The sequence below is a fragment of the Lissotriton helveticus genome, chromosome 9, assembly GCF_964261635.1.
Source record: "Lissotriton helveticus chromosome 9, aLisHel1.1, whole genome shotgun sequence".
NCBI classification, from domain to species: Eukaryota; Metazoa; Chordata; class Amphibia; order Caudata; family Salamandridae; genus Lissotriton; species Lissotriton helveticus.
In genome coordinates this window covers 642,615,557-642,639,565 of record NC_136070.1, presented here as the reverse complement: position 1 = coordinate 642,639,565, position 24,009 = coordinate 642,615,557, and the positions used below count along the sequence as shown (strand labels likewise).

General features: G+C 45.7%; 1 protein-coding gene across 3 annotated transcripts in view; it reads left to right on the top strand.

Moving 5' to 3' along the window:
* Positions 1-24,009, top strand: part of PCNX3 (pecanex 3) — a 713,235-nt gene that overhangs the window by 357,076 nt on the left and 332,150 nt on the right. For all 3 annotated transcript variants that reach the window (XM_078660716.1, XM_078660718.1, XM_078660717.1), the window contains exons 19-20: positions 15,373-15,465; positions 16,333-16,483. In XM_078660716.1, coding sequence (XP_078516842.1) covers positions 15,373-15,465; positions 16,333-16,483 — 244 coding nt within the window. The remainder of the gene's footprint in view (positions 1-15,372; positions 15,466-16,332; positions 16,484-24,009) is intronic.

The following is a 24,009-nucleotide window of genomic DNA, read 5'->3' as shown; positions in this document are numbered from 1 at the left end:
AGTTTACAACTTGTACCTCTCACCGGAGTACAAGGAAGAAGATTGCAACGCTTGCCGATCATTCCAATCGAAAAAGACTTTGCAGGACCGTTGAGCTCGACATAGGGACATGTAGCGGCAGAACATTGACTACACACCGGATATCTTCGGGGAAGATACCGAACAGGAAGAAATGGAAGCGTCTGCAGCAGAAGAGGAGGAGGCCTTCTCTAGCCAAGAATTTGGCCCAGAACTGTAGATCTCCCAGCTGGATAGGGTGCCATGAGTAACAAAGCCCCTTTGCCCACCAAAAGTATTTTCACCAAACGAAAGACTTCTGGGTCACCACTGCCTTCGGGACAGGGTTTGCACCAAGAGACTGTTTCGAACGCCCTGCCTTCGGGCTCGGCACTGAAACAGCATTCTAAGCCTTCTGGCTCGAATCGAGACAAAATACCCCTCATAACCGAAATCTTTGGCTCCAAAGAATAAGAAAGACAAGTCCAGCTCGGCACTGAAACCAAAAGACCCTTCAAAAACCTCCGCAACCTATCCTGGAACTTATGAAGGAAAAACTGGAGCCTAAACAAAAGAACATTTACATTATTCCAGACACTGGACCTATTCTGGATGCAGTACCGTCCTAAAGAAAGACTGTTCTAGAAGATGCAAACTATAAAATTCTTCTAAAAAAGGACATGGCTACAAGTCCCTCTACTCTATCCCTCAGTCCCCTACAATACCTGCACCACTACCAGGCTCAGACCCGTTCGATATCACACCACAGGGTTTTCCACATACACAGCCTGATAAATAGGAGGGGAATGACAATAGTCCACCACCAATAGATCCATGGAATGATTATATTATTGATCAACCTATGAATAATGATCCTAATTTATACCCTGCTAAACCATCTCCTCCTGATGACAACAGCATTCTAGAAGTTAATCTCAAGATCAGCATCATACCATGGATCTACAATATACAAGGAATCTTTAGAAGAGGATTTTCTATTTGAAACGCTAGGTTCTACACATAGAAGAACTCAAAGTTAACCCATGCTAAAAGGCCTAATGAGACATGCCGATGATATTAAGACCCCGTACGTGTCCTGTTAAAAATGGGGGTCTCTAGTTGGTAATGGTTTGCAGCCTTGTCCAAGTAGGGACCCTTCTTCCTAGTCAGGGTGAGTGGGATACACTTCTAAAATAACCCCTGCTCACCCCCTTGGTATCTTAGCATGAGCAGACCGGCTTACTCAGAGGCAGTGTGTAAAGCATTTGTGCACACAGACATTGATATAGTGAAAACACTACAAGTGAACACCACACCAGTTTAGAAAAATAAGTAATCTTTATCTAAACCAAACAAAACCAAAACGACAAAAATCCACAATACAGTAATAGAAAAATATGACTGTTAAAAGGTAGAAACAGTTCTTTTCAAAGCAAATTGCATATGCAACACTCTTCACACAAAGTACCTTGGATATGTTGCGCATACAAACAATAACTGCTGCAGGGAAGGTGATGCGTTGGTTCCTTATGCCCAGGGAAGGTGATGCGTTGGTTCCTTACTTCAGGGGAGGTGATGCGTCGGTGCCTTACTGCCACTCAGTCTGTGTTGCGTCTGTTCCTTACTGTTCAGGGAGGTGATGCATCGGTTTCTTACTGTGCGGGGAGGTGATACATCAGTATCTTACTGCGGTCCCGGCGTTCTTGCAGGCATGGTGCCCAGATGCGATGCAAGAGGATTGGGGATGTGTCAGTATCTCCAGCCGCGGTCCCACGATGCGTTGGTTCGTGCAGCCACTCGGCCAGGCCTGCATCGGAATCAGTTTGGTGATCTCAGACTTCGTAGACAGGTGCACTTGGTGCGTGAATTTCTTGAGCCGCGGGCTCCCAACAGCAGGAACAACCTCCAGAGGCCCAGAACAGCACCAGGCACCTCCTGGCAGGTCCAAACTCCTAGCAAGGAAGTTCAGGGGAGCTGAGGGTGAAGTCTTTGTATTCCTGAGCGTTCAAAAACAGGATGCAAGCTCTACTTCAAGCCCTTGGAGATCTTCGTCAAGCAGAAGACTCCGCACAGTCCTTGTCCTTTCCTTGGTAGACACAGCCACTGCTGGCCATCCCCAGACAGCACACAGCAGCAAAGTAGCAGTACTTCTCAGTGTCTCCAGCTCTTCTCCTTGGCAATGGTTCCGCTTGAATCCCAGAATTAATCTAATAGTCTGAGCCCCACTTTTATAACACAAAATCCTTTGTTCTTTGGTGTTAGAGAAGCTCTTTGCCCATTTAAAACCAGTGCTGTCCTCTCTGGTGCAGGTTCCTGGGAGGCGGTGAAAACAGCATTGTCCAAGGAAGACCAGGCCTATTCGGGTGTGAACGAAATCTCCTCCCCCCTACTCTGAATGCAGCCCAGGTCTATTCCCCCCAGCCCGGACTCACCCAAGAAAGGCAGGACACCACCACCACCACCCTCCCTCCCGAATTGGCGTCTGATCAGAATAGAATGCACATCCCCAGCCCCTGTCACTCCAAAGCCAAATACCTACTGTTATTTTCAAACACAGGATGTAAAAATCCCCCTCACTAAAACATGCATCTTTATATTCAGGCATACTAAACTTTTCCTTCCAATCTTGTCCTAGTAGACAGTTATATTTATAAGATGTTGTAAATAAACTCCCATTCTATCTCATGGTACAGATAGCCTTCCAATAGTGAAAAACGAAAATGCTAATATTTGACTATCAGGACATGCCACACAAATCAGGGCATGTCCCACCGTTCCCATACACTGGCCGCTGCCCACAGGGGTACCCTGGGCCTACCTTAGGGGTGACTCGCGTAAAAAAAGGGAAGGTTAGGGCCTGCCATGTGGGTGCACTTGCCAGGTCGACATGCGTACAGAAACTGCTGTGGCAGGTCTTGAGTTACATTTACCGGCTGCTTATGTGGGTGGGACAGCCACTGCTGCAGGCCCACTAGCAGCATTTGATTTACAGGCCCTGGACACCCACGGTGCACTGTACTAGGGACTGACTAGTAAATCGGATGTGCCAATCATGGAATCACCAATCCATAACAATTTACAGAGGGAGCACTTCCACACTGAACAGCAGTGGCAAAGTGCCCAAAGCATCTAGACAAGCATAAATGACGTCCAACACACAGTAAAAACACAGGTGGCAAAAGCAAAAGTACAGGGGAAACCCACACCAATGATGCCAGGTCTAACATGCCCGAATATTAACACCTAGGGTCGACACAAAATACAAGCCTCCACCATCTGACCCAATTTTTTTAAAGGGGCAGTTGTCTTTAGATTCCCTAGTGTTATCCAATGCTCAAAAGAGAGCAAACTCACAAACTATAGCATATGCACCTTCTCTAGACAAAGAGTCTAAGTTAATTGATGCATCAGGCAAAAGAATAGCTGTCCAATTTTCCAACCATTTGGCGCATTGCCAACACACAAGGACTATTGGCGAGATATGATGGATCCCACTGGGACGAAATGGAGGAGTTACTCCAACACCAGTATAACAAAAGGACAGAACTAGTGCAGAAGGGAAAATTGATATCTACTTCTTCCATTAGATGTACCCTAGACGTTGCTGCCACTGCAGCAAGGGGAATTAACACCAGCATTCTCCTTAGAAGACATGCATGGCTCAGATCTGTGGGTTTAACCCAGAGGTTCAACAGTCTATTTTAAATGTTCCATTCGACAAAGAACACCTATCTGACAGACATCTAGCTGCAGATTCCTTTCCTTTGAACTTCTAGGCGTCCGGGTGGAACTGGAAGATTTTTCTTAGCAGTACCCCTGTGCGCCGATAGGTGGCGTCAGTTGACTCTGGGTGACCTTGTCGGCGTCGTAATCGTCGTCATTATGACGTCCGCGTCGTCAATATAACCGGCACTCCGGTGCTTTGATGTCAGTACTTTTCTTTCAATGCCAGCCAGCGCTGATTCATTGAAGAGATCTACCCAGTCATTTTTTTTTAAGACTTTTTGCGACTTTTGTCGACTTCTTTGGTGTGTAGGATTCATGGTAAGCAAGAAGACGTCGAGATTCACTGAGCCATGTTTGTCACGGACCCCTACTAAGCGTGTCTTTGAAGTCTGGAGCGCGACCATGACTTGAAGGCATGCTCCAACTACCGAGCCATGACACCAAAGACTTTGTGGGAGCGGCCCCTAAAGCTGCTCGCGACCTGGCACTGTGGAGATCGCCTCGTGGGTCTCGGTCCAGGTCCAGGTTTCGGGTGAGAGGAAGATCCGAGCATCGCTCGGGTGAATCATATTCCTCTTCGTCAAAGTCCTCTGTCAGTCAGGTAAGAGGTTCCACAAAAAGCACTTCACCCCGCCCGTCTCATGACCCAGCGGAGGAACCTCCGAGTTCGAGGCCCTGCTCCGCAGAGTGGGTGCCTGGGTTGGCTCCACTCATCCCTGCCTTCCCGGTTGCGACCCCTGCCCAGCTTAAAGAGTTTTTATGACCCCGTGTGTGCCATATTTGGGCTGTCTGACCCTGCTGGCTCGCCTTCAGGCCCCGCAGGCTCAAATATTTATTTATTTATTTTGAAAGTTTTATATAGCGCGAACAAGATCTTTGCAGATATCGGAGCGCTTTACAAAAAACAAAAACGGGGTAGGACAAACAAGAGAGCGATTAACAAGCTTTTGGGCAAAGAATAGTTAAAGGTAAAAGATGAGTAGCAAAATAGGGTAGATACATGAGGGAGCATAGTCAATCAGCTAAACCAATAATACTAATAGATAGTCAGATAAACGAATATTACAAAAAGGTGAGGAGTCTCAAATAGTTCCAAAGTGAAGTACAAGTTCAGATGAATTTAGCCATGAGGATAGCTTTCACTTCTTTCTTAAAAAATGTAGTGGAGGTGATAAGTCTGGTTTCTGGAGGGAGTGAATTCCAGATCCTTGGTGCCATTCCTGAAAAGGAGCGCTTATATGTTTTTTCCTTCCGGAATCTACGAGGTTTCAGAAGAAGATTCTTTGTACTTCCTGTGGTTCTTGAGCCACCAGAAATTGTCAGCTTCTGAGTGAGGTAGCCGGGTGAGCTGTGGTGTATAGCCCTTTGAGTCTTGCACGCAATTTTCAGGTGTATTCTGGCCTCAAAAGGCAGCCAGTTTAAGGATTTTAGGTCCGGGGAAATATGCGAGTGTTTTTTTGATAAGTGATCAGTCTCGCTGCAGCATTCAAAGAGGCACTCGGGTGCAGTTGTAGATAGGGGGAGTCCGCAGAGGGCGACGCTACCGTAGTCTAAGCGCGGCATGACTAGGGCTTGTACTGCAGTTTGGAAGTCCTTGGCTGGGAGGAAGGGTTTAAGTTTCCTCAAGGTATTGATTTGGAAATTAGCTCCCTTAGTTGCCTTGCTGATATGCTGTTGCATGTTGAGATTGGTGTCAAGTGTTATGCCTAAAGATTTCGCGGAGTCCACGATGGTAGGTTGGACATTGAGTGCAGTTAGGTGCTTAAGCCAGGTTTGAGTGGTGGAGCTTTTCACGGGAGGTGAGATCAGAAGGAACTCCGTTTTCAGAGCATTGAGTTTGAGGTGATTATCGGCAAGCCATGATTGATAATGGAGATAATGATAAAAGAAAACGGAGGAATCCCCGTGGGTCCCGCATTGGTGGCCCCGGTGCCACGTCCTCCAAGTGGACCTGTTCCTGGGTCCGGATCGATGCCGGTCGCACCGCCACAGTGACCTTCCCTGGCGCGGCATCCAGCGCAAAGGTCCTCGGCATCGCTGGTGTCCACCGGCGGCACCTCCCCTATCCTCATACTTGATGACAAGAAGCCGATTGGGCGTCCTCCGACGCAGAGACCTGAGCTGTACGGAGGCCATGTTGTTCAACCTGCCCTATTCTGCAGGGTTAGTGATTGATGAAGAAGATTAAGAGGGGGAGCAGGATCCCTTAGAAATCCAGCACCCACAAGAGATGCACTGGTATGAGTAACGGGGTGATGCTAGTGGTTTGGACACCTCCCCAGACTCTGGCATGCTGTCTCCACCTACCCTGGCTACGGAGGAGGGGCGTCATTTGCTATGGTGATGCTTAGGCCCTCAGAGGACCTGCAGCTCCCTATGGTGACAGTCAAGACTAACATCTTGACAGAGGTCCTACAGCCTGGGGTCTCCAGCTCTGTACCTTTGCTGCCGTTTAATGAGGCCTTAACTGATATCATTCTGGGCACCTGGTCCAAACCCAGCACCGGGGATCCTGTGAATAGGATGATTGCCTGCCGCCATCGCCCTGCGTCGGGCGACCCACTTTTCCACACCACCCACCCCACCCCAACCCACAAAGCTGGGTGGTCCAAGCTTCCATTTCCTGTGATGCGTTCCCTTCCGCACCCCCGGACAGGGAATCCAAGTGACTGGAGAATTTTGAAAAGAAAATCTTTCCTTTCTCTAGTCTGCATTGCGGTCGGTGAACACCTCTTGCCATTTGGGCCGTTATTCCCATTCTATACAGGACATGGTTGCGCAGGTGCTGCCCAGGAAATTGCTCGACTCTCCCGAGCAATTTCTGATGGGAGAGACGCAGCAAAGTTTGCCATCAGATGTGGCTTGGACACGACCGACTCACTGGGTAGAGCAATTTCCATGACGGTGGCAATCTGTTGCCATGCCTGACTGAGAATGTCTGGATTTTCGGGCGATGTCCAAGCTAACCTCATCGACATGCCCTTCAATGGCTTCCGCCTCTTCGGTGACTAGGAAGATGCCGCCCTCGAGCGTTTCAAGGACTCGCGGTCTACGGCCAAGTACTTGGGCCTCACCACAACTCCCCGGGCCGCATCTGTTTTTTGCTCCTTTCGTGGGTGCCACAGACTGTATCAACCGCTCCAACCCTATTCAGGCCAGAGGGCCCACAAGCTCAGCAGCCTCTGCGAGGCCATTGACTCGGTTCACCCCGACCTCGCAGGTTGGGATGCCAGAAGTCAAGCCAAGCCACGATCCCCTCTTCCACTGTAAAACCTTCCTAGTCCGATCCTGCAGGATCATTTACAGCCAGTTGGTGGCAGAGTACGCAATCCTCGCCACAACTGGAGGGCCATCACGTCCAACCGGTGTGTGTCGCAAATTGTCCGTTGGGCTTACGCCCTTCCCTTCGAGGCAACCCCCCCATCCATGCCTCCAGTATATGATTGGCTGATAGAGGATCACCTTGTCAAGACTCTCTTGGCCAAGGTAGCTTTATATTTCCGTTATTTTCTGGTCTCAAAGAAGGACGGAGGCCTTTTTTCTATCCTAGACCTCAGAGCCCTCAACTACTTCCTCCAAAAAGGAGAAGTCTAAGTTGCTCACCCTAGCTCAGGTCCTGTCTGCCCTGGACCCGTGAGACTGGATGGTAGCGTAGGACTTGCAGGATGCCTATTTTCACACCCCTGTCCTTCTTGCCCATCGTCGCTACCTGCGGTTTATGGTGGGACACAAGCACTTCCAATTTGCACTGCTCCACTTCGGCCTGACCAGCGCCCCTCGGGTGTTCACAAAGGTGATGGCGGTGGTCGCAGCCCATCAGCGGAGATCAGGGGTTCCAGTCTTCCCCCTATCTCGACGACTGGTTGTTGAAGGTGGGCTTGTCCCAAACAGTTGTCTCCCACCTCCAGACTACAGCGAGACTTCTGCATTCGATGAGGTTCACTGTCAACGTACCAAAGTCACACCAGACTCTCTCTCAGATGCTCCCTTTTATTGGAGCAGTTCTGGACACAGTTCAGTTTCGGGCTTATCCTCCCGACGGCGAGTCCAGGATATTCAGGCTATGATACTGGTGTTTCAGCTTCTATCCTGGATTTCGGTGAGAATGACTCTGAGGCTGTTGGGCCTCAGGGCCTCCTGCATCCTGCTAGTGACTCATGCACGATGGCACATGTGGCATGCGGGCCCTGTAGTAGAACCTGAAGTTCCAATGGGCACAGCATTGAGGAAATCTTACCGACCTGGTTCAGATTTCAGAAGGCACTGCGAGAGACCTGCAGTGGTGGCTAACCGCGATTGGTTCAAGGGCATACCCCTCTCCCTTCCCCACCCAGAGCTCACAGTAGTGCATGATGCGTCCCTTCTGGGATGGTGTTGCCATCTGGTGGAGGTGGAGATCAGAGGACTCTGGTCTCTGGCAGAAGCCAAGCTTCATATCTATCTGTTGGAGCGTCTGGCAGTCCGACTGGCACTGAAAGTCTTTTTGCTGTCAATAAAGAGGAAGGCAAGTACAAGTATTCACGGACAACACTACTGCCATGTGGTACTGCAACAAACATGGCGAAGTGGGGTTGTGGACTCTGTCAAAAGGTCTTGAGTCTCTGGAGTTGGCTGGAACAAAAGGCCGTTTCCCTGGTGGTTGAACACCTGGCCAGTTATCTAAATGCCAGGCGGACAAGCTCAGCTGAAGGTGCCTTGCGGATTACGAGTGGCGCCTCCATTCGAAGGTGGCACAAGATCTCTTTCAGCGGTGGGGAGAGCCTTGGTTAGATCTGTTCGCCTCCGAAGAGAATGTGCAATGTCAGCGTTTCCAAAGCAGCTCACGCTCGGCTACGCTTTTCGCAGCGAGTGGAGCTCAGGCCTCCTATACACCTTTCCACCTATACCACTCCTGCCCAGAGTGCTCAAGAAGATCAGGAGCGACAGGGCACAAGTTATTCTTGTGGCTCCATACTAGACACGGAGAGTTTGGTATCTCATGCTTCGAGGCATGAGCACCGATTCTCCAGAAAAAGTGGTACTGGGAACTAGGGCATCCTTTTTGCCCCAGGTTGGGACTCCCCTTTATCTGGGACAGTCCGTTACCCTGCCGACTTTCTATGCACCTCCGCATCCTCCCAAGGAAGATGAGTGTCTCCACTGCCTGGACCCAAAAAGGACACAATCATTCTATCTCAATCGCATTAAAGAGTTCAGGGTGGATGACCAACTCTTTGTAGGATACGTGGGAGCAAAGAAGGGGCGTACGGTTCAAAAGAGGATCTCCCGTATAAAATCTCTTACGCCTTGGCCAAGAAGCAGCCTCCTGAGGGCCTTAGGGCTTATTCCACCAGGACAAAGGCAGGTACCTCAGCCCTCCAGCGTGGAATTCCGATCACTGATATCTGTCAAGCTGCCACGTGGGCGTCTCTGCACACGTTTGCCAAACACTACTGCCTGGATTCTCCGGTTCGCAGAGAAGGCCTATTTGGCCGCTCTGTCCTGCAGGATTTTTTGGTCTAAAGCTTTCCTGTGGTCCCTCCTCTGGGGAAGTTCTTGCTTGGGTATCTGTTCAAAGGTAAGGAATCTGCAGCTAGATGTCTCTATCAGATGGACAAGTTACTTACCTTCGGTAATGCCTTATATGGTAGCGACATGATCCAGCCCAAATTCCTTACCGATCCACCCATCCTCCCCGCACTGCTGAATTGTTTTTTGTGTCAGGGCTGATCCTCTTGAGGGCCCTAGCTTCTTTTTTACACACCATGGCCTGTCACTTCATGGCTCCGCTCTTCTGGCGTGGAAAGTCGTGAAATGTACTGATGTCAGCGTGCCACAGTGGCGGTTAAATTGATGACACGGACGTCACAACGACTATCATAAAGCCGACTTCACGTGGAGTCGACCGACGCCACCTACAGGCGCGCAGGGGTACTGCTAAGAAAAATCTTCTGTATCCAGCCTTATGCCTGGAAGTACAAATGTAAGGTATCTGCAACTAGATCATGTCTCTACCAGATAAGTCGTTACCGAAGGTAAGTAATTTGTCCTTTTGGGCCTCAAGTGGTGTGTCACTCTGGAAAATAAAACAAGCATTGAAAATGCAATAGCTCTCGCCTTTGATTAAGTTAAAGCCATTTGCTTTGCTAATGGTATTGTATAGCAAAGCAAATGGCTTTAACTTAATGAAAGACGAGACCTATTGCATTTTTAATGCTTATTTAAATGGCGACTTCACTCACTGGGGTGGCCGGGGGTCCCCGCTGATTCTGGTATGTGTGAGTGAACATTCTGGGCTACTGAGCAAGCCACCCGAGAGGGAACATTCTTTGGAAATGCTGGTCAGTCACCCTGCCGCCTCATAAAGCAGCAACGGGGCAGCGCATGGGTGAGGCCCCCGCAGAAGGATGGCTGGACGCCCTGACTGGCTGAGGGGCTACATGCAGCTTCCCATCTCAAGAATCCGGGGCAGAAGAATGTGAGGTGGGGCGACCAGGGCGCCTGCCACGGCACGGCGGGAGGAGAGGGCTGACTGACTGCAGGTCTTGTTTCAGGATGAATTTCACTTCTAGATACAAAGGGTGGGGGCGGAGCTGGAGCTGTGTACCGTGTGGGCAGTGATTCCCAAAGCTTCATTCCCACTGCGGCTTACGATACAAATATATTGTTTCTTAAAAGCATCACATCTGGTGAACTGTGTATGTAAAAAATAAAACACATGGCTGAATCAAAAACACACAGTAGTGCAAAACGTACAATTTACAGGAAAACACTGCACTGCACGTTCATTTTCGTTTGTAATCCTGCCGTTAAAAGGGGCCAGGTGTGACTGTGCCGTCGACGGAGACCACGCTGCGGCGTGCAAAACTAAAGAAAGGAGTTCCAATAAGGAGAGTGGCACCGGAGGAGGTTGGCAATCCGGAGGTAAAGAAAACAAGTAAGCCTTTCGTGACCGCAATCAACAAATTTCAGTGGGTTACAAAGAAAATGTTCAAAACAAGGCGAAAGCAACCGAGCCTTAGTCACACTGCAAGGGGATGAGCGCAAAGCCAATAGTAAAGAAAAAGTGCCGAAACGAAATATTAAACCCACGGTCTCACACCACCAGTAAAACATCCAATCCTGGTGGGCGGGCCCTAAAGAGGACAGGGTGGCAACCAGGAGGAACTAAACGCCCTCCGGTCCAAACAAAGAACTCTGTTGGGCATAATGAATTATGATAAACGACGCACGCCAATCAAAAGGACGGTTGGAGCAGAGACACAACTTCTGGAACCGTATTGATTCCAAGAAGCCCTCGCATGGCGAGAGCAGTGCATGCGCACTGCTAACGCCAGGCGAACCCTAAAAAGACAGAGTTGGCAAAATCAATGTGAGCACTTCAGTCACCATCCAATAGAGGTTCTTCTCGCTGCTCATTCTATAGAGGAGGCTCCAAAAGTACTCTCTCAGATTCAAATGTATCCTCATACCAATCAAACACGCAACCCTCTTCATCTAGGGGTTTCTATAAGGGTGGTTACAGAAGTAACAATTTCAAAGGAAAAGGCACACCAACACATACCTCTCCATCTCCCAATAAACAGTGACTTGCCTATAATTCCCCCGACCACCTTACACCTATGGGGGGAAGACTACAACACTTTCTTCCCATTTGGCAAGCAATAACCTACAAATGGGTACTAGACATTATCCAACATAGCTATTGCCTAGAACTCACCAGCAATCCTCCCAATGTTCCACCTCACAATCACAAGCTTTCATCACAACACCAACAGCTTCTCAAACAAGAAGTATAAGCTCTTCTAACAAAAGGAGCTATAGATCCAGTTCCATTAATACACCAGGGATTAGGATTTTACTCACTTTACTTCCTAATCCACAAAATGGACAGATCTCTACTACCAATCTTAGATCTCAGGCCCTTGAACCTATACATACGGTCAGAACACTTTAATATGGTTACTCTTCAACAAGTGCTTCCACTTCTACAGCAAGGCGACTTTATGTCGACACTAAACTTAAAGGATGCATACTTCTATATTCCTATCCACCCAGCACACCGCATATATCCCACTTGCCAGGCAAACTACTAGCACGCACATTGTCACCATGTGTTTCATTACTACGGTTATGTAATATTACTTTCGTGATCAGACTTGCTAACTAATACCGGAGTTTCACTGACATAGTAACACTGCCACTTACTGGATTTCGAAGTTTCAAAATAGCAGATTTCCAAAAATATCCGCAACAACAATATTGCTGTAAGTTAAATTTATTGAGCAGAATTGCATAAATTCACTAGTCTTCACCCATAGGATTGACATTGCTGGGCCATAGTGGTAATAGTAGGATTTTACCCTAGTCACACGTTCACTAGGATTTAAGGAGGCAACTAATTGTACTACATAATTTCCACCTGTAATCAAATCTATTTTATGAGCCGAAACGCGTAAGTAAAGGACATGCTGCCAGCACTGGAGAATAAAATGCCATTGAGGTGGGCTTCAATATGTTCTTTCCTGCTGGGGAATGTTATGCGTGGAAAATGTCCCAAAAATGCATTTGTGATAAATGCCTACATTTTATAATGCTAATTAAATTAATATTCAGGTATTTAAAAATAATACCAGATTGTCAACAGCTTCCTGAATGTCGCCAAAACAGTCCCCCGAAACGTCCTGCAATATGAATATTTTCGATGCCCATGCTGCGCTTCACACGCATCACCATTAGCTGTGACGACATCATAACCACAGAGCGGATTGACAGTCCTCATTCTCTTCAGAATCACCTCTATTATATATGCTGCCAATATGTGTACAATCTATAAGTACCAAAAATGTCAACATAGAAACTTCTTCCTGGTGGTAAAAAATATTTTATGCTAACTTCACCAATATAATTCACGGAAAGTTGTTTCTCTTTTTTTGAAGTTTTAAGTTATTGCCATGTGTTTCCACTATTGCGTGTTTGACATCTTCAAATGAAATAAAACAAGACGCAGGGGGGAAAACAACAAAAGGGAAGCACATTTTATTCATTTTCTTCTTTGAAACGGTAATTATGGGAATTGCGGGCTAAAAACTTACCTTGTAATGACATGCGTTGAAAAAGTAATTACGATGTAAAAAATGCATGGTAATTGTAGCTCGTACTAAAAACTTAGTGAAAAAGGCTGTTTCCCAAACTAAACGAACTTTTAACTATGCCTCCTAGACTCTAGAGCACACTCTACTTGCAAAATCGGAGCATCTATGGGCTTTTTAGGTAACGTTCCTATAGCTGACATATGTAAGGCAGCTACATGGTCTACACCACACACATTTACCAAACATTGTGTGGATGTTTTAGCACGTCAAAAGCTAATGTAGGACAAGCAGCGCTAAAACCACTTTTTTTTTTAAAACTGCAACCCCCACTGGTTAGCCACCGCTTTGGGAGAATACTGCTATACAATCTATGCAAAGCATGTGTATCTACAGCACACATGCCTCAAACGGATTATGTTACATACCCTGTAAGCATCTGTTCTTGGCATGTAGAGCTGTAGATTCACATGTACCCTCCCTCCTCCCTGGACACCTATGGTTGTTGCAGTTCTTATTTACATTGCATACACGTGGACATCTCTGTACAACAATTACTCCATTCTCACCCTCTTGCGGGAAAACAATCTAAGAATGGTGTTGATGCCTATGCGCACTATCACTATGACTGGAAAAGACTTCTTCTAAGAAGAACAACTTGCAAACATCGTGACTCAACACCAGATGGCAGGAGTATGCAAAGCATGTGAAGCTACAGGTCTACATGCCAAGAACAGATGCTTACAGGGTAAGTAACATAATCCATTCCTTACTTCCCTTTGGTAACTCTCTTTCTAGCGGATACTCTATCTAACTCAGATTTCTCACCGACTCTCTCCGCTCCCCATGCTGTCGAAAGGGTTCTTTTCCCATCAAAAACAGTCCCTACCCAGAGATCTGTGCAATGGTCAAGCCAATTTGCTGTTTGACTCTACATCTGAGTGCGCTGACAAGCCTTAGATAGCAACTGAAGTCAGTGCTTCTCGATGGCGCCTATATGCAGTTCTGCTCGTCCCTATCCGAGCTGAACACCCTCAGTACGGAACCACTCAATGCCACCTACGGGTGCCCGGCAGTACTACTTTTGAGTTTCCAGATTCAGTCTGACATGTGGGGGATATCACAAGGTGAGGAATCTGTGGTAAATAGAACATTTTTCACAGAGTATTGCCAAAGGTATTTAACTTGTTCTTACTTAAGCATTACCACCAGGGGGCTCCAGGGACTAGTCTGGGCCATCTTTAGGGTAGGTAGTAAACCTGCAGGAACTGCTGCAGAAACCGATTAATTGCACATTGTTTAACTTTGATGGGCAAGCCAATGAAAGGGAAGTATCTGTAATAAATGTGTAGGAAAATATATTCCCTGATTTGACTGAAGAAAATAATGGTATACCAACAGCGAAATTCAGGTTATTTGACCCACACTCCCCTGAAGGGGACATTACAGGCCAGTCTCTTCAGCATCAGCTTACTAGACCAGACGTAAATTCCTTCTCTCATCTTGACTTACTGTCTGAGTGTGGAATGATATTTCTTTTCAGTGACAATAGCTGTAACATGCGAAACAGGATGCAGCAGTGACTGTGCCTATGCCTGAACAGGTGCATCTATATGTTGCTTAGTAAAGCAAAAACATTTGCTCATGTTCTACTGAGATATATTGAATTTCTCGCTTGCTGACAGTGAGGGCAAACTTCACCAGTTTGATGTTCCACTCTCAAAGGCTAAACTCTTCAAACTGCTTTATTAGCATATAGAAAATATATCAGTTATCACCCCTCCATCATTTGGCCAATAGACCTAGGTCTTCACCCCTTATTTGCCTCAACACAAGTAAGAAATTTGGGATTGGCACAAGGGAATCCGGTTACCAAAGAAACAAGCACTATAAATCATCAGCATCATACACTGCCTGTACATTTGTGTTGATGGGCTCGGATATGGTTGTAAGACAGGCCCTGTCTCTAGTTGTTGGCAGGCCTGCTTTGATTTCCTCTGCAAGAGTATGTACAATATAAAAAAGAACCTCTCGCATGCCATTAAACACAACTAGGTGTTGTGTGAATGACCACAAGTCTATTTAGCTGTGCTGCCCCTGGATTGATGCAAGGCCACTTAGATCTGCCTGTCTTTCCGATAGAACTGCCTAGACTTCCAGAGTCTGAAATGTCAGACTTTAGTCGACGTCCGAGATGTGCCTGAAATCAATCAATCAATTAATCAATCTCTCTCTCTCTCTCTCTCTCTCTCTCTCTCTCTCGCTCTCTCTCTCTTTCATTCTTTTTTTTATGCTAATACGAGTTTAAGGTAAACGCCGTGTTCAGTAAGTCACCCCGTTCACATTTAGCCCCTTGAACTTATGTTGGTCCGGATAGTGTGAAAAGTTGGATTTTCAGTGTTTTGCACAGAGATACCAGGAGCATGTTCTACAGTTGGGCTCCTGTGAAGAATGTCATGCCTTCCTTTGTATGTGTCAGTGCCATTTATAACCACTGCTAAATGGAGATGTTAGTCTCTTCAGTTTGCTGAACTTGGGCCCTGTTGAACTCACTAGTTATGTCCTGTCCCTTTTCCAGCGTGAAATTCTGCACTCTGACCTGGTAATGTGCTTCGTAGTGGCTGTGATCACTTTCGCCATCAGCGCCAGTACCGTCTTCATTGCTCTGAAGGTGAGACTTTAGGAACTACAGAAGGGGATTTTATGTCCAGGTGGAAGCCAGGTTTGAGGTCAACAAGTAGCAATTTTGGAGTTGTATACCTAGTTCTCGTAGGTGGATACCCTGTTTAATATTGATAGAAAATCAAGATGAGAGCCACTATTGTTAAGTAAGTGCATCTCCAAAGTTTATCAAGGTATGCACATACATGGTGCAATTTACCTGGAGCAGGTGTGGATACACACCGTGGCAGTCAATGGATTAAGAATGAAATAGGTGTAATCAATGTTTTTTCTTTTTCTTATGCATCTATTTATCTGTATTTTCTTTTTTTCTACTTCATTCATATTTTATTTCAAGTACAGTTCTTGTTTTCCCAATCATACTTTTTATTTGCTCTTTTTATACTTTTTTCAGGTTTTTTATTGTTCTAAAAAATTGTTTTTTTTTACCCTTTGTCTACTTGTTTTTATTCATTTGCTCTCTGAAGTTTTTCAGTAATGTTACTTTGTGGCCTTTGCCTTCTTTCCTCTTCTTCTCTTTATCTCAACATTGAAAGCTCCTGTGTTAATGTGCCAAGAATATTGGAAAGTAATCCCTAATGGAGTGTTTAACAATAGAATTATCTTGGAATTAAACTACGTAAAAGCAAAATTAAGACACTGTGCTATTAACTGGTTCTTCCGGTTTTCATTTATCTTTATCATGCAGACGCCTTTTCCTCATTGTCTGCCTGCACTAATCTGCCTTCCCTGTTGAATATTTGTTACTCTACATACTTCTTGTCTAAGCTACTGTCCTTCACAACTCCAAATATGTGTATTGATAGTTATTCTATTGCTGCCACCTGTGCCACCTTCAATATTTCTTCCTTTCTAGTCTGTTCTAGGTTATGTTCTGTATGCATTAGCAGGACTGATAGGATTCTTGGCCCACTACCTCCTGCCACAGCTCAGAAAACAGCTTCCCTGGTTCTGCTTCTCCCAGCCTGTTTTGAAATCTGGAGAATACAGCCATTTTGAAGTCAGGAGTAAGTACTTTGTTAGCATATACTTTCAGAAGAAAAGGTAAATGGAGCTTCCTAAATTCATAACCTCTCGGATATTTTTCAAAAACTTTTATGACTGCAAGGTACAAACTCCAAAGATTAGAATTTTGAGCACGCTCTCATTAGGGGCAAAGAAACCTACACATAAGCCACCTTCCTCCAGCAGGCATTTGGCACTTCTGAAACCTTTCTTGTGATCCATGGTGCTGTAGATTACGTGATGTTTATACTGTGGTTGCCACAGGTGTCCTAGAACCACTAATACTGTTGCTCTCCAATTGCATAGCAAAGTTGTTCTTTTTTTATTGGCCCACTTGCACTAAGGACTTGGTCCAGGATGAGATGGACTGCCGCCACTGCACAAACCACTGAGTAGTGCTTGCGTAGGATATACGTATGTCTGTTAGCATCCAGTCCCATGAGATTAGACAGGGACTCATTGTGGAAACCCAAATCCTTTTTCGTAAATGAATCATGCACTCAAGGGGCACTAAGATATTGAATGTGCTTTTTGAAACATTTATTTTAAAAGCCCAATCTAATACATACAATATGAATTGTAGCCCCATTGAATATAAACAAAACGGCAAAGAAATTACACATTACAGTAACAGCAGTAAATACTTGCATATTGTTATTGTATTTCTAGCCATTAACACCCTTGTTTGCTACTTCTGGGCAGTATGCTAGCTATAGCAGATTAGAAAATAACTAGTCTACCTTGAGTTTTAAAGGTAATGCTCATTAAATACCGGATTCCGAACAACAGGACTTATTGTTCTCCCTGAATAGCAGCCCTTCTGCTTCTGTCAATGCGGTAATGTGAATCAAAGAACAAACACCATCACTCTGGCAGCCAGTGAAGATCATTTGTCGCTGCAAAGCAACCTTCCATTTACGTGGGTGCGAAAGTTGTGCCCGTCCTGTCTTCATAGATCTGGTGCAAAGCAAAGATCTCCTCTTTAACGTCTAACCCTTTACACTGACTTGTAGAATACTTTAACAGAGGCCTGCTGGTTGAGCTTAGATTACATAATCAATAAGCAGTATCGTAATGCCCTTTTAGATATTTCAAATTAATAAACGATGTTCTTGAAGGGAAATAAAACATAGCATGCAATCACTAATCTTCTAGAACCTCTGTTTGTTTCTAATGGGTAACAATGATAAACATCAGCAGAAGTGTTTAAATTCCATGAGTGTATTTGCATAAGCGTGATTATCATATTTGCATGTAACGGTTGAAGGACTAAGTAGCATGTTACTGAATATGCATTCCATAAATACACAGTTGTACCTTTCTTGATTATTTAACTAACATACATATAATATCAAAATAAAAGATCCTCAGAGTGAAAATTGAGTGTTTACGACAGCATACTTGATTCTCCCAGGTTAGCAAAATTGAGCAGTCAGGACTTACTTAAGCGGTAAGTGGAAGGAGTTAGACACTCGAGTACAGTGTGGCACAAAGAAAAAAAAAACAAAGTCCACACAGCACTACCAATTCTTCATTTACTGTTCAGAGTTTGCAACAAGGGCACTTAAAATTCTTATGCAGGAAGAAAATCAGACTGTACGAACTCTTTCTGGAGGTAGATAGAACCATAAATATTTGTTATATCGTTTTTCACAGGGCATTAGGTTTTCAAATCGCACTGAGCAATGTTATCAGCTTATGCTATGTTTAGTGAGTGGTATTTCTGAGTTCTCAGATACATTTGTAATTAATCTAGTTTTCTCTGATGGTTGTGAACAAAGTCTCATTCAGTGTATCATTGGTACCTACAACAGGTACTCTACATTGGTGTTTGCTGTTATATAACTGGCCTTTTGGCTTCAGTTACTCATGCTTCTGATGGATTAATCTGTGAATCGATTTCTCACCTTTAGAATATTCCCTAGGCTCCAGAATGGAGCCAGATGTTTTCACATTAGTGCTCCGTACATCGTAAGCTGGTACTGTATAGCTCCGTTTTGACCTCATTCTGCCCTGGAAGTGATGGGATGCATAAAAATAGGCAGCTGCGCCTGTTTCTTTCTTTCTGTGCTTTCGTAAGCAGATCCAAACATCCACTCCCTCTTTCATTGGTTGACAATTTTCTCCAGGCACAATGTCCACTTCGAAGGCTGCAGGGTTGAGATCATGCCATGTGTTCAGAAACAGATGTTGGTAAGGGACCAGCTTGAGGTTTGCCTTTGATATTTGGGCTCAGGGCACTGCTCCAAGCATGTGAAGAATGTGCTGTCATACACCCAGAGGAGATCCGGGACCATGAAGCTGTAAGTTGCCGAATATCGATGTCCTGGGCACGAACCTGCTCCTGCTAAAGGTCTTATTTGCAATAAAAGTTGTATGCTAACTTGAGGTCCAGGTTGAAACAGATTGTACCCCATCCTGCCATTCTGTGAAAAGAAAAGTTGCAGGAGTGTCAAAAGTGGAAATTAATCTTGTGTTCCCCAATTGGAAGTTGATCTCTCAACTGATCCAGATGCATCACAAATTTCACAAGCCATCTGTGACAACACAGCAGGTTGAAGCCTTTAAGGAGGCCATGCTGCCTATTTTTGGCGTTCTTCCGGCTGTATCTGGCATGTTTTCAGGCCCCAGGGATCTGCAGGGGCCTCCAGTTGGCTTACTGCCAACAGATTTGTTCTGGTCTCTGTCTGAGCCCCTTGAAACTATGTCTGGTTCCGCACCGAATCGGATGTGACTATTCTGGCTTGGATGCCTATGCTGGTACTGCCGGATTGGTATCCCATTCTGACCCCGATGTCGGTCGGACCCAAGCCGAATCTGTCTCGAACTTGACCAAGATCTCTCTCGGGGTTTCACTCCAGCGCACCCAATCTCCATACAGTCTGGCTCAGTAATACACTCCCGCTATAGTGGAGCAATCCTCAGAGGCTCCTTCATCTTTTGCTTCTGATTCTGCCCAGAGTTTGCCACCAACTGGAGATAACTATGGTAATGATGGGGATGATTTGCTCCTACGTTATGATAATGACAGTTTATAAATTGACTTACAGAATGTCAGTGGGCTTGATACTTATCATGAGACAAGCTTTATTTTACCCCGTGATTCTGCAATGGAAGCAAGTGCTTCATTTGCTGTTATAATTGGATGAGCAGCTAAGGTTCTGGATCTACAACTGCCTTCTGTTAAAGTCCAGACAAATGTTCTTTCTGAGGTTTTGCGCCCTGGGGCAGCCTTATCTGAGCCCTTCCTTCTATTTTATGACGCCCCAACAGCAGTGCTGAATTGTATAACGTTAAGCTGAGTGCTGAATGTCAGGTTTGCTGAATACCAATGATGGCTATTGTTTATTTTACTTCATCCCTCTATCATTTTCCACCTTAAACTCCCTCCCCTTTGTCTTGCATGGCCTTTTTCATCCGTTCTTTCTTCCTTTGTTACTGTGATTCCTTGATCTTCCTCGCCCTTCTCTATTTTGTTTTTTTTCTCTTGTTTTCATTCAAAATCTAGTGATGAAAAATAAATCCCAGTACTCAAAAATGAGTGCCAGTGACCCCCATCTGCAACCACCAGCTCCGATTGAGCCTGCCTAACTGATACCCTTATGGGTATGTGGTCTTAATCCTTGCTCGTCTTTAAGGGTGAGCAGGCAGATGGCCAGACATCCTCAGAATTTCTTACCCAACACCCTGCTCCTGAGAGCTTGCTGGTCCAGGCTTACACCAGCAAAGTGAATCCTAATGAATTCCTCATAACCCGTGCGGACAGGGAGTCTGAAAAGATTGCAGTGTTCGGGATACAAATGTTCTCTCCGACCAGCCTCAAGCTGGGGTTGGTCACTGCTGTCTATTAGTCATTTTGTGCACGCCTTCTGGGACATGGCCAGCAAGATCTTGCCGGCTGTTTCCGAGGAGATTAGATCCTACTTTGCTCAGGATGTCCAGCATGCAGCCAAATATGCGATTCAGGCATGCATACTAATAAATGCGCGGGCGGTTGACACTAGTGTGGTGCTCTGTCCTCATGCATGGATGCAATTCACAGGCTTTTCTAGTGATGTACATGTATCCTTAATGGATATGCCTTTAGATAAATTCATCCCCTTTTTTGGCAAAAAGGCTGATTTCAAACTCAAATTTGTTTAAGGAAAGAGGAGCCTTTAGTTTGCCCTTAGGGACGCAGAATCCCCCTGTGTGAGACAGGATCAAACATGTTCTCTATGGGTGACAATCTATCACATCCAACATATAGGTCCTCCAGATCATTCAACGGCGCTGTACACTTCTGTACCTTTCTGATCATTTGCAGCTTCCGCCTACATCAGAGTGGCTTTTATAGGAGTACATATTGATCTGATCTTATTTCAAGAGGTGTGAACTTACTGTCCAAAGGGCCCATTGGAAAGGCTCTACTAGACTTCTAAATAGGGACGGGATGTTACTCCCGCTATTTTCTTGTGCTGATGAAGTATGGAGTCCTTCGTTCTATTCTAGATGTTTGCCTTCTGACCGCCTTGCTGAGGAAAGACCAATTCAAATTGCTCACATCTGCCCAGGTTCCGTCTACCCCGGATGCAAGCTACTAGATGGTAGCCTAGGACCTGCTTTCATGTGCCTGTCCTGCAGTCCCACAGACACCTGCAGTTCAAGGTCGACCAGGAGCATTTTTAGTTTGCCATGCTCTCTTTCAACCTTACCTGTGCCCCTTGGTTGCTTATGAAAAAGATGGCAGTGGTTGTCGTACATCTTCAAAGGATGGGGAATACCAGTTTTCGCCCTAACTCAATAACTTGCTGTTGAAGGTGGTCTTGGCAGTCAGTCGTAGACCACCGACATACGAGGGGGAACCTCCTATCCTGACATTGTTGTGGTACTTTATCAGCGAGCCATAGTCACACCTGTTTTGTTTGTAAAGACTTAATTTTATAAGATCTGCCTTGGACACTGTGCAGATCAGAGTCTTTACTCTGGTGCAGCTACCCCACAGCATTTTGTCTATAACAATTTTTTATTCTCAGTTTTAGATTTGAGACAGGAGTTCTGAGACTTGTTGGCCTCATGCATCTTGCTTATCCACTTCGCCAAATGTCATGTGCGAGACCTTCAGTGGAATCTGAAGTTGTAGTGGTCCCAGCACTAAGGAAATCTTCAGATGTCATGCAGGTTTTGGAGAACACTTCCCAAGAGCTGCAGTGGTGGCTGCTTGATCGCAGCCTGATCAGCAGCAGACTCCTTTTCCTTCCGCACCCAGAGCTGATGATGGTGACGGATGCATCACTGCTGGGTTGGGGAGGTCATCTGAGAGAGGTGGAGATCAAAGTCTTTGGTCTTTGATGGGAACCTGATGTTAAATCAATCTGTCAGAGTTGTTTGCCATATACATTGTGTTGAAGGCCTTCCAGTCCTCCATCAAGGGGAGGCTGGTGCATATTCTCACCCACAACATCGCCGCCATGTGTTACTGCAACAAGCAGAGTAGGGTCCTTTGCCAAGAGGCGCTGCGACTCTGGAGTTAGCTAGAGAATCGTGGCATGTCCCTGATCATAAACTACCTGATGCATTCTTTGATCAACTGGGGAGATGAGCTCAGCTGACGAGTCGATCAAGAATGGTGGTCGCCCCCTGAGGTGTTTCAAGGCATCTTCTGGCAATGGATAGAAACCTGACTGGATTTTTTTGACACTGTTGAGTACGCTTTGTCAAAACGTTTTCACGTTGAGGTTTCCAATCTACAGACTTTAAAAAAAGATACCACTCAGCTATCAAATCAGCAAAAAAAGAATACTTTCATAATCAAATAAACCAGGCAAAGCATAATTCAAAATAGATTTTTACAATAGTAAAGTCCTTCATTGATCCGAAGGGCGTCCATGTAGAAATCCCTCCCTCCCAGAAGCTATGCGATGAAATCGCAAGGTACTGCGAAGATAAGATCAAGGCCCTTCAAAAGAACTTTGTGACTAAGGATTACTCTGAGCTCTCTGAAGGACAGGGGTCTGATAAGGAGATGATAGACCTGGCCTTCAAGCCTTACAACTGGCCACTCTCGCCCAGATCAAGGAGGCAATATTGGCCTGTAAATCGGGCTCTCCATTGGATGCCTGCCCTCCGATGTTATTACACCACATCATTTTACACTCTGAACCTGGTGATCAACGATATTGTGAATTCATCACTTGCCACGGGGGGATAGTACCAGATGAATGGAAATTTTCTTTAGTAAAACCCTTGAAGAAAAAATGTATTATTGATCCTTTAATTCTCACTAATTATAAGCCCATATCTCTCCTACCGATTCTAGGCAAAATTACAGAGAAAATAGTTTACAAGGAACTCTCTAGTTACGCAGAGGTAGCACAGATTTTTCATCCCCGACAATCTGGTTTTTGGCCAAAACATTCAACCGAGTCGGCGTTACTCGAAATATCAGACACCATTACATTTATAATGGATGATGGAAAGAAGGCAGTCCTAATCCTTTTAGACTTACCAACAGCGTTTGATTCTATTTCACATAACATCCTGCTAGCCGAATTGAGATCTTGCGGGATATCGGATTCCGCATTGGCATGGATTACATCTTTTCTGTCAAATAGGAAGCAGGTGATTTCGCTAGTATCCTTCTCGTCACCAGTACAAGCCATCTCCACAGGTGTGCCACAGGGGGCTTATTTGAGTCCTCTGTTGTTCAACATATATATGGCCCCTCTAATTTCGTTGATTTCAAACTATGGGATCGAAATCACGTCGTACGCCGACGATACTCAGTTGCCTGCCTGTTCTCACCCCTCAGTGGAAATTCCAAAGCCACTAGGCATCCCGCCGCCGGCCCGAAAGATCCCTGTAACCACGAAAAGAAAAAGGATGGCTAGCCCGCATAGAAGAAGCTCCCTGAAATTGTGCAAGAAGCCAAGGAAACAGGGGACCAAGGGGATAGGTACTAATATGGGTGAGGGTTTGGGTGGCAAACATTCCTCTTCCTCTACCAAGAGGAGTGGTCCCTACCTAGAAAAAGCAGGTACAGCTCCCCCTTTTAGCTACCCGCCACCTGCACCCTGTGTCCCATTTTCTATTGCACAAATCGAGGAATTGCTGAAAACCCTGTTGTCCCCGATTATCGACAGAGTAACAGGGCTGGGTGACAGGATAGACAGGTTTGAACAGTCAACCTTAGATAGTTTTTTTTCATTGAAAGCACTGATCAAACTGCACTCTAGGATAAGGGAAGAGGGACAAGGAGGGTCTACTGGAAACGGGAAAACCACAGAGCACCAGCAGGCTTAGAGTGTTGTACCCTCTGTGGCTGTCTCAGAAACCCCCCAGTTGACTGACAACACTCCCTCAGTGCCATTTGTGGCTACCTCTGGGAGTACAGGCAAAAAACGCAAGCCCATCCAAATATTCCCAAGCCCTCTAAAGTCCCGGGTACGAAGACAGGCCGGGTTGAGTTGGCGAGTGTGAGTGGTCACGCTAAACCGAAGGGAACTCCAAAGGGGATGGGTAAAGGTAAAGCTAATAGCCAGGCCTGTTT